General features: G+C 37.6%; 1 protein-coding gene across 2 annotated transcripts in view; it reads left to right on the forward strand.

The window, feature by feature from the left end:
* The window catches only part of lrriq3 (leucine rich repeats and IQ motif containing 3), a 64,466-nt gene that overhangs the window by 29,085 nt on the left and 13,124 nt on the right, over positions 1 to 22,257 (forward strand). For both annotated transcript variants that reach the window (XM_008114089.3, XM_008114091.3), the window contains one exon: positions 13,887 to 14,052. In XM_008114089.3, coding sequence (XP_008112296.1) covers positions 13,887 to 14,052 — 166 coding nt within the window. The remainder of the gene's footprint in view (positions 1 to 13,886; positions 14,053 to 22,257) is intronic.

Raw genomic sequence — 22,257 nt, forward strand, 5'->3', positions numbered from 1 at the left:
AACCCCATTGTTCAAATATTGTTTCTACCACCGTTCAGCTAAGTGGTTTATCTAAAGGCATTTAGACACTCTGTCTCCGTCCTAGCCTGCACCTACCCCAAAATATGGGTTAGCTGCAGTGAAATAATACATGTAAATTACTTGAAATACTCAAATGTTCCAGTCAGATAGTGACCACATTCCAACTTTCTCATAATACCAGTTTGGTCTAAGAATAGCATGGATGTCCTAAGTTCATAATGTTCTGGGGAGAGAAGAATGGTGAAGCAGCTGTATGCTATGAATCTATTGTTAGGATTCTGATGGGAAATAGAGCAGGTAGTGTCTTCAGTGAGAACAAGCTCTGAGTATACTCATTGAAGTTGGATCTTGGTATCCTCTGGGGTTTGATTCTTGGCTCTTTGTAGATACCAAAATCCATGGATTCCTGAGTTCCATTATTTACAGTGGTGTAGTAAAATGATATCCTTTGCACACATAGTTCAAATGACTGCTGGAGAGAGCCTGAGGATTTGTGAAATGGCTAATGGGGCATGACTACACATCAGCATAGTTCTTGGCTTGCCACAAAATTAAGGTTTGCTTTTTGGACCCCCCCCCCCCGGGCTGAATATTTTCAAGCTGTGGTTGGTTGCATCCCTATGGATGCAGAACCCGTAAGATATGACGTGCTGACTGTACAGTGTTTCTCTACAGTTTGCAATAACATATTTTTCAATCTTCAAAAAAGATTTTATTATGATTTGAATGTGACTTTGAATGCTTTGAATTCAAAGGGACTGCTTTGAATGTGACTTTCTGCTTCTTGGGAGGGGGTTGGACTGATGGCCTGTGGGGTCTCTTCCAACTCTATGATTCTATGATTTCAGGGATAGACTCAAGATGCAACAGAAATGTTTTAATGCTATGAGATATAATAACATAGTATTCATTTTAGCCATTTGAGTGATGGAACTCCAGAGCAGGCTTTTCAGTGTGTATTGTGGAAAAGTATTGCACACTGGTGGCTTCCATGTCATTGGTGCAACAAATTTGCTCTGCTGAACCTGTTTGGGTGGATTTATTTCCTTTCTGAAATGAAAACTACCAACTGCCAGTGGTGGAAGGGAGAAGAAGGAAGCCAAGTTGAAAAAAGAAATATACATAATTGTAATGCTGGAGTTTGAATAATGAATTTTTCGACACAAGTTTTCTAGAAATATAGCTACACAGATTTATTAGTTTTTGACTATTTTTTTAACTATTTGGATAGAGACGTACTATAGGCAACCTTTTCATATATTTTGAATTTGGAAAAACAGATTAAAAATACATAGCAGTGTCCTATATGTATATATTTTCCAAAACATCAAAGGTAAGTAAATATAGAATTAATAAACACTGACATACCATAGCTAAAACACAGATTAAAATATGCATTAAAACAATTGATCATATAGACAAATTTGTCAGAGTTGATGTGTTCTGTAATATTTCAGAATCCAGTCACACCAGCCACAAGTCTATCCTTTCATGTAGCCTACAAAAGGAATTTTAAGGAACATATTAAATATCTTAGCATGCCAATCTGGAACACATTGATGCAAATTCTGTTGACTATATAAAAAGTGAAAAGTATAAAAATATACATTACATGGAAAAGACAGCGAAATCCAAGGGATGCCTGTTGTTGTTTTGCTGAGGATGAGTTTTACCAAATACCATCAAGGTGGTTTTAGCAGCAGGAAAGGCCTTTAAACAACAGATGTTCACTCCTGAATCACTTTAAAGGCTTCTCTTGGGTCTAAAATCACCCATAAGAGACCGAAACAGTGTAAAAAATTTTCTACCAACAGAGGTAAAAATAATTTGGGAAGAGTGGCAAATGTATGGCATTCCTAAATGATCTGAGAGGCCATGAGACTTGTTCACTCCTGCTTTGGGGCATTTGTTAAGTCAAAAACCTGTGTGTGTTTTAAAAAAAGCTTATGGGAAACAATTTTCATTGAGTTAGATTTGACACTTGTTTTTCACTAACTTTTGGCATCTGAATCAAAAAAATGACCTTTTTTTTGTATCACATCAACTTTTGAAGGTACAGAATACTCTCTGTACATACAAAGGAAAATAAAGAAAAAATACCTGAATATACTGCTCATTTAGAGTTATTTTATTCATACAAAGGCTATATATTGTCAAATTGTGTAGTAAAGTAATAAAGCTCTGCTACCAAAATTCATATTAAGGTAAAAATAGATGCTCGTAGTTTTTCCTGGAATGTGTAATCTGTGGCAATTTCACCTAATGCTCCAACAATAGTCAGCCATCATATACATCCCATCTACCCTGATACCATGCCTTCATGACCTATACATCTTGGTGGAATTGCTCACCTTGCTCATCACTGACTGCACAAGGTTTTCCAGGAAATGAGCAAGATGGCTATGCAGAAAATGTACCTTGATGCTCATATTACAACCAAGCATTTTGAAGCTCTCCAAGAATTTCTGGATAATTTTGGTGTAATTCTGTGCTCATGTATTTAAAAGAAAGTCCTTGACAAGGTTTTTGAATGACAACCAAGCATTCTTTTGGGGTTTATTTATTTATTTAAGAAATGTATACCCCACCTTTCCTCATGGCCTATGGCGGCTTACAGGAGATAAAAACATGCATAATAAAAGTTAAAACATTTAAAACCAAATATTAATAATTGCTGTCACATGTCCTAAAACATATATTAAACTATAATAAAACATTAAAACTTGAAAACCACCGCAAAATACATCATATAGTCCAGGTTCTGACATTGTCCCGATGAAATGTTCATCTTTATTGAGCTGCTGAAACTGTGGACCAGCAAGCACACTGGCCTTTATCTTTTCAAATGACAGGCTAGGAAATGCCAAAATGAGAAACTTGAAATAGTCTGCTTCAGTTCACAAAGCTTTAACAAATTTCTTTATTAGACCCAGTTTTATGTGCAGAGGTGGAAATATAATGTTCTTTATGTCAACAAGTTACTCATATTTGGATCATCAGGTTTGAGTCAGATCTGGGAGGCCTATTCCACTCCACCCAATGCTGTTTGTGAGCTCTCCTGTCCCACGTACACAGAAAACTTGGTGTATCCATTTTGCTGATCAAGCAGAAAGTAGAGTATTTTAGGATCAACATAGATGATCTAATTGTGCTTGTGATATTGGAACAGATCAATGACTCTCTTTATGTCTTCATATTCTTCACGAAAATAAAACTGAATGGCCAATTGGGACAGCACCAAATAAATTGCCATTGTGGAGGAGGACACACTTCAAGCTCTGCTTTGAGCTATCGATGAACATTCACCATTCAGTTGCATTATAGATAGGAATTATCAATTCCTCCATTAAACCATGTATGTTATGGCGATATACAAAGCCACTGTCACTTTGAAAGTACTGCAGAAATGCATTTTCTCTTGATCGAAAGTAGGATGCCTTTGCTCCTTTTTCAAGCAAGTTTTTTTTTCATGCAATCTTGATGTTACGAGTTCTGAATCCTTTTTGGATAGTCCCAAATCTCGTGCCAAATAATTCAATTCATGCTGATCAAATCCCTTACAAACTGAGTCATCTTCAATTTCAAAATCTTCATTGTTGCTGTCACTTCTTCACCATACTCCTGTTTTTCGAAAGAGGGTAGTTTAATGAAAACTGGCACTGGGATTTCAGCTGAACGAGGCACTGGGCGCAAAGCTGATGGTAGACTAGGATACTCCATTTTGCATTTCTTTTCCTTGTGAAATCTTGATGCTTTTACTATACCAAAAAAAAAACCAGTCACTTGAATGATCCCTGGGATCTCGCCAAACCATAGGTATACAAAATGGCAATTTACCACATGTTCCCTTCATCCACATCTGTAAACCCTCAACATACTGCTTGCACATCTAGTGAGGGGCCCAAGACTTATCTTGATCACCAAGTTTTACTTTAAAATATGCAAAATGCCTGACAAATGTACTGTTGTTTATCCTTTGACTGAGAATTGTGGGACTGTCACAGATATAACAAAATGAAGCAGGATTCCCTTTGGTGGAATGGCAGTGGGAGTGATCTGTGATTTGGGAGCAGATGGGTTTTAGGATCCTATATGGGACAAATTGGTATGGAACTTTAGTAGCAGCAAGGATATAACTTCAGATACATTTGTATACACTGAGGTTTTTGAAGCTGTGCCAGGTGTCCTCCAGATAGCTTTTGCTGGGTCTTCAGGGGTTTCTTTGATCACATCTTAGTCAGTTCTGTTGTATACCTATTTCAGGATGAGTAGCTTGATAGAAATGCATATTTAAAGATGGAGACGTTGTCAGGGGATGATGGGTAGCAGAGTGAAGTCCAAAAATTCACCATCCCGGTCTTCACTTCCTTCTCTCCAGACTGTCTCCCCGTGTGGAAATACAGCACTGGACAAACACACTCCAGTAGTCGAGGTTTCGGTTGGAAATCCAATGGCAATAAACTTTTATTTACATTTCTATATACAAACAGAGCAAATCAGTCCTTCTCCCCATGAGTGCTTGCCGAAGCGACTCATGCACACACAGCACACTGCTCAACGACTGCTCAGGAAACTCCTCTGCATTCCACAGGAACAAGAAAGAAAGTCCCGGTCAAAACAAACTTGACCCCATTGGTCCTGTGATACGTCAATCATAGCAGACTCTCATTAACTCCAGAACTGCTGAAATGCCTTGCCGAAAAACTAACACATAAGGCATTTCTAATAACCCAGATTGATTTTAACATTTCACAATACACAATACCCTGACAGACGTTATCTCTCAGTATGACTTGGTAAACGTGCCACAAGTTGAGTATTCCCTACCCAAAATGCTTGGAACCAAAAGTGTTCTATATTTCAGATTTTGAATAGTTGCATGACTTGGAGTTGAGACCGAAGTCTAAATAGAAAATTAATTTGTTTCCTATACATTTTGATTGGTTATACAAGTTGTTTTAGTAGTTTCATCACATTAGTACATGCACTACTTTGTCCATGCAAAGTTTTCCACCGAGATACCTCAACAACATATGTCATATTCTATGAATATAGTTTCCATATGTATAAATGTGACTAGAGGAGAATAGCCATTTGCTTTTGCTTTGTGAAGGTATGGTGGTGTCCATTACTTAATGTATTACTTAGTCATTTGCAATTAGCAAGATGAAATTCTGGCTGTTCCCATTTTATTTTCCAAGAATCAGAAAATAGGTGAAACTGAGAAAGAGAGTGACTGGCCAAGGATCACCCTGTGAGGTACATGGCTCAGGGGGTCCCCTAGATCCCAATATAACCTTCTAACCATTCCACTTCATACAAACATGTGCAACCATATAGCATCAGTACTAACAGTATTAATAAAGATAATATGCTACCTAAAAGTAGAGCAGTAAAACAAAAATGGCATACAACTCAGGGGAACAACATCCATAATAAAACCTTTTGGACATCATTGTGGAAAGCACGACAAGGTGAAGAGAATGACTGACTGAGTTGTTGTTACAGATGTTAAAAGTTTGCTTTAGTCTTTTTAGTGTGAAATCTGAAATAAAGTATATTCTCCGAGGTACTCTGCATTCATCTTGTGAGTGAACTGTACCCCACAACAGATGATGTTAAATTCATGCTTAGCATCATAATTTCTAAGATGAAAAGCATCGACTTGTGCCTTTGTATTATTTGTACACAGATGGTGCTCTGTGAAGCATTCAGCAAGCAAGAAAACCACATCTGTCAAAACACTCGCCATCAATCCCAGCATCTTGTGCTGAGTGGTAATAGGAAGGTTGTCAGTTTAGATCAATGAACTACATACCACATTGGTTTGACTGGTCATTTGTATAGGACTGGGGCAGCCCAAGTGATATGAGAACTGCCTTATGTATGCACCTTTTTTGCGCAGTCCAAATGTAGCTTCTTGGCAAGTCAAGAAAGGTGTATGATTAAAGTCCATGTCAAGACTATACTGTAGGGCAAGACTGGGAAAGTTGTGAGCTTTTTGGGTAATGCAGTTACCATCAGCATGAGCCAGTTTGGATAGTGGTAAAGAATGATGGGAGTACTGTAGTAATTTATCAACATTAGGAGAACCTCAGATTTCCTACTCTTACTGTAGGGACATCAGTGAGGACCCTCCCCTACTTCATCCATATACTGAAACAGATGACCTTAGGAAGGGGAAGAGGTGGAGGAAAAAGTAATGGCAGCTTGAGGCATTCTGTAGGACAAAGTAAAAAAAAAAAAAAGTCATAGTGGACGTAGAACAGCCTGAGAAGGAAAAGCAGCAAAGTCAAATCAGAAATATTGGGAGTAAGTGACAGATGCAAAACAAAATGCAAGATAATGGTATTGCTGATTACTCTATCATCTCCCTATGATAATAGGATTTTCTTCAGTTTTTGATGTTTTATCTTATGAGATTTTCATTGCACACCAAAAAGCCATGTAATCCTGCTACCTCCCTAGCTTGTTACTTAAAATGTAACTAAATGTTGACAGTCATTTTTGTTTTGATATGGACAACTGTTTGGCAAGAAAAGTGAAAATATTTGAGCAATAATCTTGTCAAGCTATTATTCTGATGAAGAATGACAGACCCTGTACCATTTTGGCAGAAGGTCAAGTTTTCTTTGGGGAAGTGGCAATTTTCCCCTTTTCAGCTAATAGAAAACCTGTGGAAGGCACCCTCTTTGAATCAAATGCATCTTGGAGAGAGAGTGCACAGAATATGAAATACAAAATACAAGCCTTTACATGTTGGCACCATGCTGTGCATCTGCAGACAACCTGCGCGCTGCTGAAAAGTTTAATCGTAATATAAACTCCTTTCTATTCTTGTGATATTGTGGGGAAATCACCATGATTTTGTGAGCAGATACATCAGCGCAAGTATTGTAAGATCCAAGTGACATATTCTTTCAAAAATGTATTGTAATGGGATACTTATAAACAATGCTAATTTATCAAAACAGGCTCTCTGGAATTAACAATAGATTATTTTTGTCTGTTGGTGTCTAGCCATGAAGAGCTGTCAAAAGAATACTTAGCTGTTAGATCACCATGAATCTTTCAGGGAATACGTTTCTCTGAGATTTTATGAAATTCTGTTTAAACCCCAAGCCTATTCAAATCAATCAACCAATAAATGGAGAAAAACAATTGAAAACAGTGGTATCTAACACAATTCAAGCATAATTTCAGTAGCTCAGATCTGCATTGAACTAAGTGCGGATTTGAGAGATATAACAAATGTAATATTAATATTTATCATTTTGAGTATTTGAGCTACATGTCATTTATTCTTAGCAGCAGTGAAACGTTCATCAACATTTTTTAATCTACATATTATCTTCATGTTGCAAACACTACATGTATGAGTCTGGGAATATGTAGGGGCACTACATTTACTTCAATATTTACACATTATATTAGTAGTTAGGTGACCTTTCTCCCCTTTGCAAGCATTTTTCCTGCGCTTCTTCCTCTCCGCTGCCTGCCAGTTTCCCTTCTGTGCATGCGCCTCTCTCTCGTCAGCATCCAGAGTGGCCTGGCTGGACGCTGACGAGAGGGAGGGAGCATGCGCAAAAGGGAAACTGGCACCTTCTGCACATGCACACCTCTCAGAAAAAACCGCAAAGCAGTGAGGAGCGAAAAGCGAACAGCAAAGTAGGGAAGGAACACTGTATTCCTATTTAAAAAAGCATAATGATCACCTTCCAAAATAAAATAAGTAAATTTCACAGCTAGAAAAGGTGATGCTAAATATCCTAGAGATCTTTAAGCTTGTGTTTCTTCAACAATAGCTTCCTGTGCCATATGGCAACCTATTCTGAAAGAAAAGAGATTTGAAAAAAACAACAACAGTTTGGGATATATCATGTTGGCTCATGAGGAGAAGTGCCTCATCCTACCATTTCAAGGTGAAGTGGCCCCTCTACCTCAGGTTATCCCAGTTGCTACCACAGCGCTAAACAGCAACAGTGTATGCATAACTGGCAAAGTGGCAAATTTGGAAAGCTAGTGCACTGCTTGCATAGTTACTGTACTTACTGACAGAAAATTCAGTGTCCATGTAAAGATGTGTACTACCACCCCCGTTTGTACGGGGATACATTCCCAGACTTCATGTGATATGTAAAACCATGGAGAATGATGAACCCTATTGAAATGAAGTAATTTTAGCCTAGGAATATAATAGAATCATACTCAAGCACCCCAAAAATACCTAGAGAAGACATATTTTGTTCGATGAAGTTAAATTTAACCATGGATACCGCATATATGGGGGATCATATTGCATATAAACAACTTCTCCATCCTCTTCGTACAGGAGCCCCCAGTATTGCAGTGGGTTGAACCCTTGTGCCAGCAGGACTGATGACTTGAAGGTTGGGTTGCTGACTTGAGGGTTGCCAGTTTGAACACAACCCGGTGAGAGCGCGGATGAGCTCCCTCTATCAGCTCCATGCAGGGACATGAGAGAAGCCTCCCACAAGGATGGTAAAAACATCAAAACATCCCCTGAGCAACGTCCTTGCAGACGGCCAATTCCCTCACACCAGAATCGATGTGCAGTTTCTCAAGTCGCTCCTGACATGAAAAAAAAAATCATCTTCATCTTCTTCCTCTTTGGTGGCAAGGTTGTGTGACACTAGTACACTGCTTCAAATTATCATGTTATTTTTATTTATTTATTTACAGTATTTATATTCCGCCCTTCTCACCCCGAAGGGGACTCAGGGTGGATCACATTGCACATATAAGGCAAACATTCAATGCCATACATAGAACAGAGACAGAGAGAGATGCAGGCATGGGCTGGCCTGAACTCATGACCTCTTGGTCGGAGTGATTTGTTGCAGCTGGCTGCTAACCAGCCTGCACCATAGCCCGGCATACAAGATGAAGATGAAGCATCCTAAAGTTTGAAAGACATTGTTTTATCTCTTTAGCAGAGTAAACTGGCAAGTGGAATTGTGCAAACAACTAATCCTTCACTACTCAAACATAGTCTAGCAAAATAAAGTAAATATGGTGAAAGATGGCCTGGTAAAAATACATATGAAGTATAGTTCTCAACTTTTTCATGTTCACTCTGATAAAGGCGCAGCCAGGAAGAAGGAAAGAAATGAAGTTGCTTTAGTTCATGGCTACAGCTCCTGCAAAGGAAGAGCATCTGTTGCTCAGTAATGCGGTTGGCACATCAAGGAAAGAAAGAGGAAAGGAGGTCAAAGCAAATAATAAACAACATACCTGTGATGTTAGCATGCAAAATGGTCTATTTCTGTGAAAGCACTTGTATGATAATAATGGTTTTCAGGTTCTCAGTTTAGAAGAAAGCCCATGCCAAGTTGTATCTTGCATAATATAGTAATTTACAGCATAATTTTAGTTCTGTAGCTGTTTATCAATATAAAAATGGTGCTGCTATGGGGCACACCTTTATGTTTCAAATGTCTAGTAATCATCCTACTGCTAGATCATACTGTTTCTACCAGTGGAGAGGGAGCAATTATGTCTTTTTCATGGAGTCCCTTAAGTGCTCTAAAATGTGTTCTGAGGAGGATGAAAAACCTGATTATGCTGGCAGAAGCTGCAAAACTGAGCAGAGGTTTACAATTGGTTTGTGGTCTTAACAGTTCAATCTCAGGCATATCTAGTGACAAGTTATGTGGATGATACTGGGACTCTGATGCAGGAAAAGAATAATTCTACTACTACTATTAGAAGTTACATTCTATTCAAGTTAATTGCATTTAGGATTGCTTTGAAATACAATTTTATATTATATTTGCTAATGCTTTAACATTAATCAATTTGGTAATGCAAACATGTTATTTTGAAAGCCAACACTCCACATCTGTAGATTTATGTCCAGTGCTACTTAATAGTCATCCTGTGGCAAACGTTGACAACAGAGTTTCACAGAATGGCTTAGAGCAGTGGTTCTCAACCTGGAGTCCCCAGATGATTTTGGCCTTCAACTCCTAGAAATCCTAACAGCTGGTAGACTGGCTGGGATTTCTGGGAGTTGTAGGCCAAAAACACCTGGGGATCCTGTTGCAGCTATCAAACTGGGGTTCCAAACATTCAACCTCTTCTGCAGAAGCTGCACCCTTTGTTCAAGGAGAAAACCCAAAACAAACTGTCTTTTAGCAAAGAAAGATTTATATGAAAATATATACAAACACAACAGTCCTTGGCTTTTATCAGCTGCTTTCAAACAGTGAAACAAAATGTTCTTATCTTCAAGCTTTCAAGCTCCAACCTTTCAAACTCTCTGGTTTCCAGACTCTCCGTCTTCAAACTCTCTTCAGCTCCATTCCAACAGCTCTCCAACAGCTGTCATCATCATCGTCATCATCTCAAGATTTACTCAGTCTCTATTAATAGCACTCAGTCTTTAGCAAGTGGCTTGATTGCTGCTGGTCATACATTGATAGGACATGATTCTTACTTATCCATTTTCACATAAGAAATGACCTAAATAATATAAAACTCTGACAATCCCAGGTTGAGAACCACTGGCTTAGAGATTTCTCAAAAGAACAGCATGATTCTACAGTCAACTTCCAGCTGGAGAACATAGAGATTCCTAGAGAAAATGTATCTCTAGAAATGTATGGATCCCCAATTCAGAGCTGTTCTGGAGGGTCTAGAGCAGTGGTTCTCAACCTGGGGTCCCCAGATGTTTTTGGCCTATAACTCCCAGAAATCCCAGCCAGTTTACCAGCTGTTAGGATTTCTGGGAGTTGAAGGTCAAAAAAATCTGGGGACCCCAGATTGAAAACCACTGGTCTAGAGATTCATACAGACATGTTCCCTCAAGTTAAAAAAATGATTTTTTTAATCCACAGTTTTTTCACTTTCGTGAGGATCCTGCACCCCTATCCTCAATGAAATTGGAAGGCCTGTTGTATTTTAAAATGTCAGTTACAAAAGTATTTCATATGGTTATGTGCCTGCTCTTTTTCAGAATATCACATAGCAAATAAGTTCTTATTTTTCTTTTCTTTTTTTTCACTTTTTTAATTGAAGTTTTACCTTATAAGATAGAGTAAATTAACATCGAAAGAGTGAGAACATTTGATTGTATAGAAAGTAGGAAAACAGAGATTTTAAAAGGATCAAAAAGGGAGAGAGAAAAAAACCAAAAACCAAAAACAAAGCTAAAATGTCCATATTTATATAAAAAAGAAAAGGAAATCTGAACAAATGGCGATATAAAAATGCAAAAGTACTTGGCAAAGAAATACATCAAAAAGCAAAAGCAAAAAGCATTAGCACTGGCATTAAACACTTTGAATAAAATCGCTAGGTTAGAAGCAGCTGACATTGGTAATGTTCTAACAAAGAACTGCCAAAAACGGTTATAGTTAAACTAAACAATCGTTGTTCCAGTACGACCGTTGGAAAATAAAATAATAATAATAATAAAGAAGAAGAAGAACATGCCCTGGCGGAATATGTAAAGCAAAGTGAAGAACCTGCTTTGATTGAAGTCAAAAATCAGAAACTCCTCAAAGCACAGCAGACAAAACACCAGTACAAGAAAACCACACTACAGACTAGAGCTGACAGCTGGCACAACAAAACATTGCATGGAAAGTTCCTTGACAAAATTGAAGGAAAAGCTGATAAGGAGAAGACCTGGCTATGGCTCACAAATGGGACCCTGAAGAAGGAGACAGAAGGCCTGATCCTTGCAGCCCAGGAGCAAGCCATCAGAACAAATGCAATTAAGGCCAAGATCAAAAAATCAGCTAATGACCCAAAATGCAGACTGTGCAAGGAAACCGACGAAACCATTGATCACATCCTCAGCTGCTGTAAGAAAATTGCACAGACAGACTACAAACAGAGGCACAACTACGTGGCCCAAATGATTCATTGGAACTTATGCCTCAAGTACCACCTCCCAGCAGCAAAGAACTGGTGGGATCACAAACCTGCAAAAGTATTGGAAAATGAGCATGCAAAGATACTGTGAGACTTCCGAATCCAGACTGACAAAGTTCTGGAACACAACACACCAGACATCACAGTTGTGGAAAAGAAAAAGGTTTGGATCATTGATGTTGCCATCCCAGGTGACAGTCGCATTGACAAAAAACAACAAGAAAATCTCAGCCTCTCACAGGACCTCAAGATTGAACTTCAGAGACTCTGGCAGAAACCAGTGCAGGTGGTCCTGGTGGTGATGGGCACACTGGGTGCCGTGCCAAAAGATCTCAGCTGGCATTTGGAAACCATAGACATTGACAAAATCACGATCTGCCAACTGCAAAAGGCCACCCTACTGGGATCTGCACGCATCATCCGAAAATACAGCACACAGTCCTAGACACAAGTGTTCGACTTGTGATTTTGTGATACGAAATCCAGCATATCTATCTTGTTTGCTGTGTCATACAATAAAATAATAATAGTAGTAGTAGTAATACTAATAGTCAGGATTTCCAAGCAGTATGTCATCATTTGGTTAACAGAGAGATATATAAGTTCTTAATGCCTGAATATAGCATGGTATAGCATAATCTTAAAGCAATAACTGTTCAAATACATTCTACATATTTTTTCTTTCGTATCTAAATATTTTAGAGTTTATTAGTAGAACGCATTATAGCAAATTTTTCAGTACTGTTTCATTATCAGGGCTGAGGCCACAAGGATAGTCCATCTTATGGAAATGGAGGGTGGGTTAATGAAGGAAAACCATTTGCCACTGTTTTCCTGTTATTCCCCCCATTCATGCCCCCATTGTGGAAACAACCCCTGTTTATGAAATGGGAAGTGGGGAGGGGGAAAAACTAGTGACATTGGGGAAAATTGTTTCCTCCTTCAACCCCTCCTGTAAAATGGACTATCCTTTTCTCTCTAGAACCACCTTGTGGCCTCCGCCTGGATAATGGAACAATACCAATTTTCCATTGCTTCTAAACTGTTTCATTGGTATGTTAATATAAAACCCTCCTCAGATAATTTTTCATCATCTTGCTTTAGATGCACTTTAAAAAAAGATGTGCCTACTCTTTGTACTTGCCAAATTATTGTTTTTACTTCCTTTAACTTTGAATATCACTTCCAAATGGTTTTGTCTAAGATTTACTCATGCTTTGGTTTAAAATGTTCAAACACATATCCCAACACTCTAATGAAATGCGCTTTAAAAGCCCTTTAAAAATGTATTTCATCTGACACTTAAAAAGCATAGAACGTTCATTTTTGGTTTGGAAGCTTATTTCTCTTTTCATTTATAGCACAGTTATAGGGTGATAGGCTGTACAATCTCCTTTATCTTTGCATAAAAATAAACACAACCATGTTTGTTACTTATAAGCCTGGATTACCAGCAACTTTTATGTTTTTAGAATATGATCATATTCATATATATCACTGGCATTTAAAGGACTGCTATCCATAGCATATTTTTAATGGTAAAGGATACTTTCCTGTGGACTCATAACTAGAAGTGTGCTTTATGGAACACAGTGGACCTTTTCCATACATTTACTATGTACAAACATGTATATGATTGGATTTTAGTAACACTGTGAGAATGAATGATAACATCTTCAGTGTATTTTGTAAATTAATTGAAAATTAAAATAACTTGGTCTTGATGTTTGTGTGTAACGTTTTGAATGCAACTTCTTGACATGCATTCTTAGTAATGTATGAAGAATACTTTAGCACATAATTTACTAGTTGTTGACTTGAAAAATGTATAGAAAGAACAAGGGAAAAAGAGGAACTATACTAAAATGAATGCTTTTTTGCTTCATTGTTTTGAATTTATTAAATGTTTATATGTTTTACTTCCTCAAAATTAAATTGCTAAAGCTCTTCTTTAAAAAAAATAGTTTGATGCCAGTACATGAAGTTCTGCGACATAAACGTTATATCAAAGATGGGCTGAAGAGAATATATATTCGACAAGCACCTGCAGTACATAGCAATAAAAGCTCTATGCTTCACATCAGTAAGCTAGAACACGCTGCAATTAAAAAACCTACTTCTCCGATCCAGGTAAGTGTACTATTTATACTTAATTTAGAAACAATTATTTTAAAATTCTGTACTTTCTGTATGACAGTTAGACTCATTCCATGGATCTAAGGAAAACCTTCATAATCTTAAATAATTAAAAGGGGAAAAGTCTTTGTTTTTGGTAGGGCTGAGGCTTTAAAAGTCAATATGTGATAGAATTTGGGGAGCATGATTAGCTTCAACCAATCTACTGAAGTACATGCCCAACAGGTTCATAAAACAATAGAAAAGCCTAGTGATAGAAAAGTAATCATTCTACCATAACAAGCTATCTTTCCAGACTGAGTAGGGGCTAGGTTCTTAATTATTAGCTCAGTGCTTTCTTGCTGTTCTTTCCTTAATCTCTTGGTGGTCACTATACCCAGAAATTTTGGAACTTTTAAGCTATGTGATACATATACAGGCAATCTCTGAGTTACAAACATCCAACTTACAAATGACTCATAGTTAAGAACGGGGTGAGACAACCAGTCCAACTTACTTATCCAAATGTATCTCCCACTATGACCCACCTCGCAATTTAAGATCTTCGGGGGAGGCCCTGCTCTCAATCCCACCACCCTCGCAAGCGCAACTGGTGGGGATGAGAGACAGGGCTTTCTCAGTGGTGGCCCCCCACCTGTGGAACTCCCTCTCTGAGATCAGTCAGGCCCCCTCGCTCTTGTCCTTTCGTAAACAACTAAAAACTTGGTTATGGGACCAGGCATTTGAGCAATAGACGCAGCATTAATTGTAAAAATGATTTTATGATAAATAACGGACAGACCTGGGTTACGACTCAGAATGTGCCTCTAAATGTATTTTTATATTGATGTTTTAACCAATGTTAATTGTTTTAGTTGTAACTGTTTTATATACCATGTGTTTATATGCTATGTCATTCAGCATCTAATGATCGCTAAGTTTAAGGCCCCCCTGAGTCCCCCACAGGGGTGAGAAGGACGGGATATAAATGCTCGAAATAAATAAATAAACAACAGGAAGTGAGGGAAATCGACTCCAAGTAAGGGAAATTCACTCCTGAAAGAGTCATCATAGGCAAAAGGGGTCTTTACTTAAGCTTTCTCACTAATCCTTGTTTCACAGCAAGCAATTTTTTTTCAAAATCTAATTATCACAGGGACAGAATGTGAGGTGAAATCTTCTGAACAAGGCAGAGACAGCTATGTATATGTATGGCTGGAGTTACACGTAAAAAGTATCTGTTCTGACTTACAAATTCATATTCAGAACAAACACACAGAACCTATCTTATTCATAACTTGGGGATTGCCTGTAGATGGTTTGCTATAGGCCCACCCAAAATTCCCATGTTACATTCTTGGTGTAAGAGTTGCCTCAGCTTTTTTTTCAATTTTCTTAGACTTCTTCAGTGGCCAAGCACCCACTTTTCTCTCAGATTATTATTTCGAACATCTTAGAACATTTTTCTAAATTGTGTCCAGATCTGTTCTCCTTTTCTGCAGGTGAGGTTATTCATTTTAGTCTAGTTGAATTTTGCTGACCTCAAGACATTTTCTGGATTTAGATTAAATTTCAGTGGCTTCTTGGAGCTAGAGTTCTCTTCATTCTCCTTATAGAGCTCCATATTACAAGAAGGCAATATCCAAAATATTGTATCTCCCTATATGCGCATTCCAAATTATTAACATCTATGTTGGAAGGCTTTATTATTTATTTATTTAAAACATTTATATTCCACCCTTCCCACCCCGAAGGGGACTCAGGGCGGAGCACAACATATATACGACAAACATTCAATGCCGGAGCATAAAATAAACCATAAATATATATAAACACTAAAATCAGTTATCTTCACATTAAAACCATTATTTAAAACCATTGCAAGACTGCCATACTGTATCCGGTCAGCAGGGTGACATTTCCTATTGCTGCCATTATTGCCCTGTCCCACCACCATCACAGGCACATTTGGTAAAGACATAGCAGAGAGCCTTCTTGGTGGCGGCCCCCAAGTTGTAGAACTCCCTTCTTCAGAGACCCTACAGGCTGTGTTTCCACCAGCAGACAAAATACTTTTATTTAAGGAGGTATTGGGTTTTTAATATATTGCCTCAGATGGAGAGGCTTTAAAACTAATTTGGCCCTGTGTTTTTTATCTTTTAAATTTTAAACATGTGTCAGATTTCTTCAGGTTTTAATATTTAGTTGTACTATTTTAAATAGTCTGTGTGGAATCCCATGCTGAGACAAGGCAGGAAATGCCTTCTATTGATTATTTTAAGAAAAGGAAGCATTGAGAACATTGGAGAAGGCATTGGAGGGGAGAGAGCAATTCTGCTTTCCCATTTTAGCCATATCTACCTGTTTAGAGATGTTGTGGATCCTTAATCCAGCAACAAGGAAGAGGAAAGCGAGGGATATGTTTTTGTGTAGCCTATTAATGAATAATGTGTATAAGAAGCTGGAGAGATTCAAACAAGAAAGGTTGTAAACTAAGAACAATAAAGATAAGAAAACCTGAAGGAAAGAAATGAGGGGACTATTTACTTTTCCCCTGTGAGATCAGTGAGTGGAAGGAATGTTGATAAATCCATAGGACACACAAAAGATTATGACACATATTTATGTTTGGTCCCATCTCAAAGAGATGGGAGACCCTCTCTTTGGTCTTCTTTTTCAATTTAAATTATAGTAATAAAAACAATAATTTCTTACAATGTGTTTGTATATCTGTGTATGCTCAGACACATGTAATTTAATCAAGTTTTGGCAATTGAAATAGTCTCCCACCCCTTTTTGACAATAAGGCCCCACCCTGTGACTGTTAGTCAAGAGAATCAAAGTGTTGCCTTTTGTTCCTTTAAAAATAACGGCATCTTTCCAGCCTACTTTAAAATTTATTCATTTTTGCAGAATCTGCTACTTTTAATATCACAGTCTGTGTGGCGGTTAGCACTTTAAAAAAAGGAAATGATTTATAAAATAAATAGAACTAACAGATGTAATCATATAAAGTGCAATTATTTGAATAGAAAAAACATAGTCAAGCATTTTGCATTGTTTTCTTAAGGTTTAATTGATACTTTTTATTATCATTGTGTTAATACAAAATAATACTGCCAGTCTGTTTGGAAAGTAGTTGAATGGATTTCAGCATTGATGTATCTAAATTGCACCAAAAAATAAGAGAAAATATTATTAAAGTAATTTGATTGCAAACTGCATCAGACTGAATATAACAAAATAAAAGGCTTGCTTATCACTGGGAATTGTGGTATTATATTTTAAATTGACACAAAATGGCTTCACTTGGGGTGAGCAACATCTGCTATCAGTTTCTGTGATAGTGGCCTATGGCTCCAAAATATATAGACAAAATAGCTTGAATATATTATTCAAAATATGCCCCTACAAAACTCCCTTAGATGTTTTGCATCCCTCTTTCCTGAAATATCTTCCTTTAAGCACTAGAGATATAATTTTTCACTAAATATCTTCTTAAAGTAACAGCAAAAGCATTTTCTTCCTGACGTGAGAGAGGCTTCAAAAACCAGATAGAATCATAGAATCATAGAATAGTAGAGTTGGAAGAGACCTCATGGGCCATCCAGTCCAACCCCCTGCCAAGAGGCAGGAAATCGCATTCAAAGCACCCCCGACAGATGGCCATTGAGCTTCTGCTTAAAAGCCTCCTAAGAAGGAGCCTCCACCACAGTCCGGGGGAGAGTTCCACTGCCGAATAGCCCTCACAGTGAGGAAGTTCTTCCTGATGTTCAGGTGGAATCTCCTTTCCTGTAGTTTGAAGCCATTGTTCCGCGTCCTAGTCTGCAGGGCAGCAGAAAACAAGCTTGCTCCCTCCTCCCTATGACTTCCCCTCATGTATTTGTACATGGCTATCATGTCTCCTCTCAGCCTTCTCTTCTGCAGGCTAAACATGCCCAGTTCTTTAAGCCGCTCCTCATAGGGCTTGTTCTCCAGACTCTTGATCATTTTAGTCGTCCTCCTCTGGACACATTCCAGCTTGTCAACATCTCCCTTCAACTGCGGTGCCCAGAATTGGACACAGTATTCCAGATGTGGTCTGACCAAAGCAGAATAGAGGGGTAGCATGACTTCCCTGGATCTAGACGCTATACCCCTATTGATGCAGGCCAAAATTCCATTGGCTTTTTTAGCAGCTGCATCACATTGTTGGCTCATGTTTAACTTGTTGTCCATGAGGACTCCAAGATCTTTTTCACACATACTGCTGTCCAGCCAGGTGTCCCCCATTCTGTATCTTTGCATTCCATTTTTTCTGCCGAAGTGAAGTATCTTGCATTTGTCCCTGTTGAACTTCATTTTGTTAGTTTCGGCCCATCTCTCTAGTCAGATAATTTTAAAGGGCTATTTTCAATTCAGTTTATAGCAATTACATGTAGTCTTTTTGCACATAATACAATGTTTTCTGCCCAGAAAATAATATGTCAATGCAGAAATGCTATTTCCCCTTGCAGAACATGCTGTTTTTTTGCATAGAAGGTGCTGTCCTCTGTGCAATTTCTGCACAGAATAATTCTGCACAGAATAAGTCCAGAACTGCAAAGATTGTTATCAGTCCAAGATTCTTCCCATTATAATTTCTTAACACTTTCCACAAAATAAAATATTTTTGAATTTTTTTCAATCTCTTTAATCACCAAACTACTTGGGACTAGTTCTTTAGAAACAAAATACTTTGTGTCATTACATAAATAAAAGCCTATATATTTACCTATAAATTGTTATAAGCTGATTTAAGCCAAGTTTGCACCTACTATTTGGATATGTCTTTGCCAGTATTGTTCCTTGGGCACTTTAAACAATTAGACAGTGTGTAAAAATTACACATGAAAACAAAAACACTTCCAAGTTCAAGATTAGACAGTGGGTAAAATAATGAGAGTCAAAAGAAGAAATGGCTTATGAAAAATCAGAATACATATGTTGTATTTTCTGTTTTCTTTGTCCAGTAAGTCTACTTACAACTTATTTCATTCTGGGTTTGTTTACGTTCTGTATCTCTTGTACATTCTAAACTTTCATGAGGCTTTCATCTCCACTGCACCCTATAAATGAAAGCCTACCTGGATCTTCAAATTCCCAAGTCCTTTCAATAATCCATGGCCATGAATTTTTACTGGCATACAAGCAACACAAGAATATTGACAGTTGACATGATAGCCTGGATAGAAAGTGAAAGCAAGTTGGATTTTAGCAAATATCTACACAGTATCAAATACCTTATTTTTTTCCCACCTAACCACCTTGATCCAAATAAAATGCCTATGGAATGGTAATGCAATAGTTTCTATCTCTTTTGTATCATTTTTAGATTCACGTTAAACAGTGTTGTATCCAGAAACTATAATTAAATATTAGGCAATTAAAGATTATTGTCTATATGTGCAGTTACACTATAGAATAAATGCAGTTTGACACCACTTTAACTGTCATGTCTTCAGTGCTATGGAATCATGGGAATCTGGGGACATTAATGCACTAACACTTCTTTTGGGACCAATCCAGAGTGCTGCATGCTGGATTGGCCCTGATAAGTGTCCCCACAGGGACTCCCCAAACATCCACAGAGACTGGAAGGTGTCCTCACAACCCAGTGGAACTGAAGGTGGTTCATCACCACTGAGTGGCCACCCTAGCTGTTGCTCCCCCTCCCCTCACCCTCCATGTCCTATCTTTTTTCATTTAAATAAATTTTTATTAAGTTTCAATCATATACAATAAAATTTGGGTGAACTGAAAAAAAAAGAGGGGGGAAGTGAGGAGGGGGTGAGGGATGGGATGGTGGGTTTAGATAAATCTTAGTGGGCAAAAAAGAAAGAAAAAAAGAGAAAAAAATGAAAGAAAAATGAAGAAGGAAGGGAAGTATGCAGGTAAAAATTAAAAACAAAATTGACTTCCGCTTCGCTGCCATAAGGATTGCCGTCTGCTTACTCCTGTTTTCATTCGTAGTCTTCACTCAGTTCTTCTATTTCTCTTGTATGGGTTTTCTCCGAGTATCCGAGGTGGTCTTCTATTTGTTTGTTAATTCGGTTTTATTCATACTATTATTATTATTATTATTATTATTATTATTATTATTATTATTATTTTAAATAATTATTTTATTTGTTTATTGTTATTATTTTTTTGACTTTTTTGGTTTATTATTTATTTGTTTGTTTATTTATTTCTGTTCTTTATTATTTTCAATTCTTATTATGATGTGTCTTCTCTCTGCATTTCCTCTGTATTTTATATATTTATATGTTTGTTTACCTTTTGCCAATTGGTCTCTTTCCTTGGGGTCCCCTGTTGTTTGGCTATTAAGTAAGTTAATCTATCCATATTTTTGATTTCTGAAACTTTAACTAGCCATTCAAGTTTTGTGGGGATTTCTTTTTGTCGCCAGTGTCTTGCGTATACTATTCTAGCCGCTGTCGTGAGGTACGTCATTAGTTTATCTTCATTTGACCCAGCCTGTATTTTTGAAATTCCAAGTAGGTAAGTTTCTGGTAGTTGTCTATATTTAATCTCAAGGATCTTCTGTATGTTTTCGTGGATCATAGCCCAGAATTCTTTTGCTTTGTGGCACTTCCACCATATGTGGAAATAACTTCCTTCCTCCGATCCACATTTCCAACAGTTGGTATTTAAGTTTTTATTTATGTTTCCTAGCTTTTTTGGTGTTATATACCATCTATAGAATTGCTTCATCCAGTTTTCTTTTAATTCGAATGCATAAGTCAGTCTCAATTTCCTATTCCAACATGCTTCCCACTCCTCTAGGTGAATTGGTCTGCCAATATCTTTAGACCATTTGGTCATACAATTTTTGATGTAATTGGTTTCAGTATCCCATTCCAAAAGTATTTTATAGATTTTGGAGATGAGTTTACCATTTGTGAGTAGTATTCTATCCCATAGGTTGTTTTTACTCATAAAGCCTATTGGTCCATCTCTTTTAAAATACTCCCTGAGTTGACCATATTGTAACCATGACATTTTTACCTGATCGTTTAAAATTTCCTGATGTGATTTTAATGTCCATTCTGATCCCTGTTTTATTAATAATTCTTCATATTTTGGGCATTTACTCCATCCCAATAGCCTTCTTTGTGCTGCCTCCAGGGGTGAGATCCATGTTGGTGTCTTATTATACATTCTCATTCTGTATTTTTGCCATGTCTTTATGAGTGCTGATCTTATTGGGTGGTTACAGAATTTTTTTTCTATTTTGGTCCTATCGTACCACAGATAGGAGTGCCATCCGGCCCTAAGATCAAATCCCTCAATGTTTAGTATTTTCCTATTTTTAAGTTGGATCCAGTCTTTGATCCATATCAAATTGCAGGCCTCATAGTAAATTTTTAGGTTTGGTGCTGCAAATCCCCCTCTTTTTTTTATCATCTGTTAGATTTGCCCATTTGATTCGGGGTTTTTTCCCCTGCCAAATATAGTTGCTCAGGTCTTTGTTCCAATTAGCGAAGTTTTTCTGATTTCTCAGTATTGGCAGGCATTGAAACAAATAAAGCATCCTTGGAATGATATTCATTTTGATAGTCGAAATCCTTCCCCATAGTGATAGTTTTAAGTTCTTCCACTTTTCAAGATCCCTTTTGATCTCTTTCCAAGTATTCTCATAGTTATTTTGTAACAGTTGAATATTTGTAGGTGTTATTATTATTCCTAGATATTTTAGTTTTGTGGTTAACTGAATTCCTAGTTGGTTAGGGATTTTTTTCCTGTTTCTTCATGGGTATATTTTTTGTCAATGTCATGTCCTATCTTTTTTCCATTGCATATCCTGACATCAACTGGGGTGTTGGAGTATTGGGGGGAGAGGGGGAGATCAGGAAATCAGCTCCTCCTATGACATGGGAGGCGAGGCATGGTGCCATTTTAATTTGAAACATCCTAATTGTCTCTAATGGCAGAATTCCAGGCAGAATTCAGGCTTTTTCCAAACTTTGTGCAATGCAGGGCTAGGCCACATTGAAGGGGCCTTGCCCCACACAACCATGGATCAGCCTTGTACCGTGTTTAGCCATTGCAGGGCTGAGCCGCATCTACACCAGCCTAACTGTTCAGTGTAGATAGTAGAGAAGTTTGGTGAGGCACCAGCACCCTTTGGCAGAGAATGCTAAAGACCTTGTTAAACCACAATTCCCATGGTACCATCACATTAAGCCACAACAGTTA

Source organism: Anolis carolinensis, chromosome 4 (assembly GCF_035594765.1).
Source record: "Anolis carolinensis isolate JA03-04 chromosome 4, rAnoCar3.1.pri, whole genome shotgun sequence".
NCBI lineage: Eukaryota > Metazoa > Chordata > Lepidosauria > Squamata > Dactyloidae > Anolis > Anolis carolinensis.